Source organism: Danio rerio, chromosome 23 (assembly GCF_049306965.1).
Source record: "Danio rerio strain Tuebingen ecotype United States chromosome 23, GRCz12tu, whole genome shotgun sequence".
NCBI lineage: Eukaryota > Metazoa > Chordata > Actinopteri > Cypriniformes > Danionidae > Danio > Danio rerio.
In genome coordinates this window covers 29,032,501-29,039,311 of record NC_133198.1, presented here as the reverse complement: position 1 = coordinate 29,039,311, position 6,811 = coordinate 29,032,501, and the positions used below count along the sequence as shown (strand labels likewise).

The 6,811-nt window shown below is 32.9% G+C and overlaps 1 protein-coding gene across 1 annotated transcript in view; it reads right to left on the bottom strand.

The window, feature by feature from the left end:
• Positions 1-119: 119 nt before the first annotated feature.
• Positions 120-6,811, bottom strand: part of atp6ap1b (ATPase H+ transporting accessory protein 1b) — a 15,105-nt gene continuing 8,413 nt past the window's right edge. The window contains exons 9-10 of the mRNA NM_173265.2: positions 5,366-5,603; positions 120-1,271 (exon numbers count right to left, since the gene is read on the bottom strand). Of these exons, the coding sequence (NP_775372.2) occupies positions 1,062-1,271; positions 5,366-5,603 (448 nt within the window). The 3' untranslated portion in view covers positions 120-1,061. The remainder of the gene's footprint in view (positions 1,272-5,365; positions 5,604-6,811) is intronic.

The following is a 6,811-nucleotide window of genomic DNA, read 5'->3' as shown; positions in this document are numbered from 1 at the left end:
CAGCTAGATCTTGTAACGTGTTGCAATACACCATTCTGAAATTCATTTCAAGTTTATTTGTTAGAAACCATAATTCTATCAACATTTTGTGCGTGAATATTAAAAAGAAACAAACACAATTATAACACACAAACATACATTTATTAAATATAGTGTATACATTTACATCCAGTTGCACAAACAGCAAAAACCCAAACAAGGCACATTGCATTTAGCATATTTATATCTACTATAAACTTCTTCAACTTGAAGCTTTTTACACAGTTTTGGGCATCTCTTGAATTCAAACATTGCATAATATTGGACGTTTTTGGCACTTTTATTAGTCTAATAACCAACAAAACAATTTAACTTAATTGCTCATGTTTATTATTATTATGCACTTGATTTTTCCATGCAGTGACTGATTCACTTTAGGCACTTAAATTGTACATTTAGTGAAATTAAATATTGGCAAATCTTTAAACATAAACAAATCCAGCACATGAGAAATAAACCACCAGATTTAGAAGACAACAAGACAGCCCTAAAATGAACAGCGCAAGAGAAGTTCTAAGACATTAGAGGGATAAACATGCATGCATGTTCACTGAAATGCGTTTGTAAAACTTTACAGTCAGGTTCAATTCATTAACATCAGAGACATTCAGGAACAGCGTTTATTAATCTACATCACTTACAATATGTACACATTTACACATTATTATATGCGCATGTAAGACAAAAACTCAGCTGTAAATGAACTGCCCATTGTTATTTCATGTTATCAATTGCATATCACTCAGTTAATGTATAGAACCTTTTCTGCAAAGTTAGTATCAACTAAACACAGTATTTTACTTTACAAATGATATAGAAAGTGGTGGAATTATTTATTTTCACATCTTTTTTTACAAGACAACAACAACAAAAATCTGAAAAACACTTTGCATTTGATTATACCCTCTTAAATAACAATCAAATACTTGCATTTGATCCATAAATTCCTGATTACCAACCACATTAAAGGCTGGATGCTTTTTTAACATCCACACAGTTTTGACAGCATTTTCAGTCTTGAATCACTCACTCAGAGGCACTGAAATGGCCGGGCCTTTAGGATCATCAAATCGGTCCATGGTGCGAAGCTGCATGATCATGTGCAGGCCGTAGGTGAGGATGAGCAGCATGAGCAGAGAAATCACCAGACCCATCCAGATGCCCGCGCTGAAGAACCCTGCGCAATCACTGGCAAACGCGAACGAGTCTCCCGTCACGCTGAAGCTCTGGATCTGTTGCACACAAAATGGTGGATCAATCGTGTGGGGTTTTGTGGTGCACTGTTAAAAGGGTCATTATGAAATACTTAAAATGTTATCAAGATATTTACATTTATTTTTTTAAATCAGAATTTAGAAGTAACTGAATATTTTCTGTTCTGTTTTCAACCTCCCTTATTAAAACACAATAAATGTAGACTTATACAAATCACAGTAGTATGTGGTTTCCTCTAAGAATTTAGTATGTTAACGGGGCTGAGAAAACTTTTTTTACCAGTGTACATTTATTAATGCAACATATGCTCAATGTTAAAGTCGGTGCCCTTGTCATCTTGAATAAGAGGACAGGTCTAAGTTTGAGCCATTGTACATGGTTTTTAGACATATAGCTGATTGGGCTGACATTTTTGACAGTTGCCAAATAAGGGAACACATAAATCCAGTTGCACACCATGAATCTTGCTGTTCGACCAGCAAAATGATGCCTTAGACCTTGCTGAACAGAAGTAGTTCATTTAGATTAGAAATTTTGATGACGTTTTAGTCTTAGTCTTTTGACTAAAATGGTATTTCATTTTAGTCATACAGTATGTGACCCTGGACCACAAAACACTCTCATGGTCATATTTCTGTAAATTGTCAAAAATTCATTGTTTGGGTCAAACTTATTAATCAATCTTTTATATAATAAAAATGAATAACCCTTTGACTGCCCCTCTACTAAAAGGTTGACTGTGGTTTTACTGTTTTAAATAATCCCTGTTAAAGTCATTTAAAGAATGACTGGTTTAAATAATGGCTCACAAACATACACACACACACACACAGCAATGTTGATTTAAAAAAAAATCAACTAAACATAATTCTGTTGCACTATTGCACTTGATTTAGGTTTTATTGCAATAAAAAAAAGAAGAAAACATGTTAAATATGAATCTGAAATATTTTATGGCATACTTTAAAAAAATAAAGATGATTTAGTACTGAAAAATGTTTTATTTTTATTTTTTTTTATTTTATATAAATTGTTTTTACACCAATTTTTTTTCCCGATTTGGTAGAGGTTGACATTTTCGAAATGATGGGATGTGTTGAAAACAAATGCATTGAATGTGTTAACTAGCAACATTAGGAGTTAAGAAATGCAATCCAAACATTATTTTCTTGATTGGGAAGTTAAAGGGATCCATGAACATATCAAGTTTCATGAACATATTTTGTAAATCTGCTACAGTAAATATATAAAACTTTCAATTCTATCCAAATATAGTATTAACAAAGCATACGTCAATGGAAAGCATACATTTCATTTCATTATATTACATAAGCATAGGTTATGTTCAGATATCAGTATCCAAAAAATGTACACTTGTTTTATGGTCTGTGTTTTTAGTGTTCTTTGTGCTAGGCTTTACTTTATTGGCACAACTAAATGTAGTATTTTAAGAGAAAAAGAAAATCTCAATTGTACCAATAATTGTAGCACTGACATCATATACACTGACGGTAATATCAGTACATTTCTGTCATATTTTTGTCATTCAAAACAGATTTTTATTTACTTTTTGTGTATTTTTTTTAGCTGAAAAAGTTCTAAAAATGACTGACAAAAAAATAGGATAAATTATTCATTAATTTTCCTTCGGCTTAAGGCTGGTTTATACTTCTGCTTCGAGTGATCACAGAGACCCACGATGCCACCGTTATAAAATACTCCCATTTTCAAAAGGTGATCTGCTCTAATCTTAATAATAGGATTATAAATGGTTTAAATCAGATTTTAAAAGTAAAATAAAAAGTAAAAGTAAAATAAAAGTAAATAAAAGGTTTTTGAGTTGACAGTCTTTTAGCAATAAAAGCTTTAAATTGTGAAGCTTTGTGACTTGTAACACCAAAAAGGAAAAAAACATTAATAAATTAACCCACTTCTCATTTACTAGTCTGTTATGAGCAATTTCATACCTCTTGAGCCTCTTATCTCCTCCTGATCACTGTAGTAGTCATATCTATAAGCTACCTCATATTGCTGCTAGTCTTATCACCTTGTATAATTTTTTGCACATATTTTTTTTCTTATTATTTAATTTTTGTTTATCTATACTTGCACTGTCTCTGGAGCGGACCTGACCTACATTTCACTGCTGGTCATACTTTGTATTACTATGTATGTGACAAATAAAACTTGACTTGACTTGCTTTTAAGTTTGTTTGTTTTTTGAAAATGTAATTTTCTGCATGTCTGAAAATCGGATTTATTTTATGGTGTGAGTTGTTATCCAATGTGATACAAAGCTACAATCATGTTCATTTGGACAGAGTGATTAACTAAAGTGTAGTTTTGTCGAGATACTGGAATTTCTAAATTCTATACCACACAAAATATTGATATACAAGGCCATTATTTTTGATATAATAAAAATTGTCTAAAAAAAATAGTACAAAAAAATAAAAATAAAGATCTATATGATAGAAAAAAGTTTACTTCAAATGTCTTTAGAGGGAGATTTTTTTTAGTTTTCCTCAAAATAGGTTGATGTGGGCATTGTAGCACTTTAAATGCATGTAATGCCTGTTTCATTCATACTTGAGCAGAAATTCCATAGATGCCTCACAAAAGTAGTAGAACATTCCAGGAAAATCCCTAACATGGATGAAGAAATCCAGCTATTGCTGTTGAATGAATGAAAATAAGATCTGAATAAACATAAAAAAGGCTTTAACTAATCATTTACACGACTGCCACAATCAATGGTTTATATGTGTTATTCCAGCCATCTTAGGTATTTTCATTAGAATAAAGTCGATTTATAATTCGGTGCTAACTGATAAAGCATGTTATAATAGAAGCTATAAAATAATAAGCTAGATGCATGAACTTACTGCTATTTAACTATTACAGAAACAGACGTGCCTGGCTATATCATATCTAGATATCTATATCATATGTAGAAAACTAGTACAATTTACGTTTTTCAGACTAATTCGCATGCATTTACATTGATATGATGCACATTTGATGGATTAGTTATTTTATTTCACCAAAACTACACACATTTTATAATGTGAAAACAAATATAAAGCTTTATCAGTAGTTAGAACTATTCAGTTGCGCTAAACAGCTGTATTATTACCTCATCAGCTTCAGCTCCTTAAAATAATGAGTGAATAATGATGACGGGATTTTTTCAACACCATGTGACAACAGTGCCACTCCCACCTGCCGGTAGAAACAGGTACTGCTGAATGGCTGACTAATTACATGACACAAACGCTGCGTTAAGTGGAGCGCGTGATGTATGTGCTAATTTTAAGGACTTCGATAACAAAATAAATGTTATACAACCTATTTTTATTTAAGTGCAACATATTCCAAAAGATCAGGGGCTTTGACATTACATCAGGGGCTTAAGCCACCAAAATCCCCCCTCGCAACGCCACTGGCATGTAGACATGCATTTATACTTCTGTATGCTGTTCGTGTTGCTCTGCAATAACACTTCCGAAAAGCTAGCTGTCAGCAGTTTTTATGTTCCTCCGTGTCGAGTTTCTTTGTGAGTGTTTAGTTTTTTCCTTAATGTAGCTAAAATTCGCTCATTCAGAGAAAGGACAAGCAACAACATTAATCAAAAGGTAAATACAAAACAAAAGTCTCCATCTGGAGCTCCTTCACGGGACTCCAATTCACCTATAGTGCACGTCTTTGGACTGTGGGGGGAACTGGAGCACCCAGAGGAAAACCACGCCAACACGCGGAGAACATGCAAACTATACACAGAAATGCCAACTTGGCAAGCCGGGACTTGAACCACCGACCTTTTTGCTGTGTGGCGACATTGCTAACCACTGAGCCACCGGTGCTGAAAATTATCTGTCAGCAAAATTAACACTCAAAGTAGAAGTCGGCCCTATTACATTACAGAGTGGAACATTCCAAACACATTATGGATACGCATTATTCAAAATAGAGGCTGATTTTACAGTAACGATCACTTTTTGAGCTCTGAAACTTCCATTTTTATGCTACTATGCCTCCTAAATGTCAAAGGATCAAGAGAATTTTGTTTTCTTAGTTCATGACCCCTTTAATCACAACACATTTGTCTTACCTGAAAATCAGTGAATATGAGAGTCCACTTGGTGGCGTTGTCTGTGGCATTGCGTGGTACCAGCAGGGGGCTCTGAGCACTGCTCACATTTTGGCAACGGAAAGAGTATTCGGCTGGAGTGTTGATGCCGGCGCTGGCGTTAAACATGGCTCTCTGTCCATCGTACTCCAGCACAACCTGATCCATCACAGTCCAGTTGCGAGCAGAAACAGGGAAGAAGATCTTGCTCATAGAGAAGCTTTGGGGAAAGTATTAAATACGAATATGTTAGATTGGGTTTATTGTTGCTTTAATTAAGACAGCATGTACAAGCTCTTCAGAGCGTACATTACACATTTAATATTGCAAATCTATTGAAGTTGAAACAATCTGTATACATTTATAAAGTGCAATGGAAACAGTTACATTAGTTAAATTATTATTATCACTTGTTATTGATGAACTAAATAGGAGGGGACAAACAGTAAAGAAGAGCAGTTTTTGTAACAACTGCTACTAATTATGAACATTTATTAATATTATGACGCTTTATTAAACTTAACTTCTTTTAATACAAGTCAGACATCAGAAATGACATGTAATATGTCAAAAATATCAGCGAGTTCAGATAAATATTAGTTTAATGTTTTAACATATTTCCCAGTGATGGGTTGCAGCTGGAAGGTCATTCGCTGCTTAAAACATATGCTGGATAAGTTGGCGGTTCATTCCGCTGTGGCTACCCTAGATTAATAAAGGGACTAAGCTGAAAAGAAAATGAATAAATGGAGGTTATATTATATTTGAATATAATATTAAAACTTAGTCAGGGTTTCTGCAGGTTTCACCAAGTTAAATTGAAGACTTTTTAAGATCATTATGAATGACATTTTAGACTTATACAGAGGGTAAATGCTAAGGATTTTCTTTCTCGAATATCACATTTAGAAAAGATTTTCACTTGACCCATCAAAAAATTATTGTTATAACTTAAGTGATTAAAACTTAATACTATAACTATTATTTAATATTAATAATAAAAAACATAGCTCAGGTCAGTATCCTCAGCAGTAAATAAATGGAGAACTGAAGCAAATTTTACAGTAAGGAAAGTAATTTTTTTACTTTATTTAAATAAAAAAGTTAAAAGTTTGACTGAGATTGATGATTGTATGGTGTTCAATGCCAGATTGAGTAGCTACACATGAACAAAAAAAAAAAGAAGACCTGATATAAAAAATATATATTTAAAATAGATACCACAATATATTAGTACATTTAAGACTTTTTAAGACCTAAAATTAATCTTTTGGGATTTAAGACTTTTTAAGACCCTGCGGACACCCTGTTATTACATTCAACTCATTAAATATTAAAGCAGTGAGCAAAAAGAGATGAATGAAGCTTAATATTTGAACCAATTTCTAAATGTTTTCCTCATTTCATTTTGAAACAAATTTATGCAAT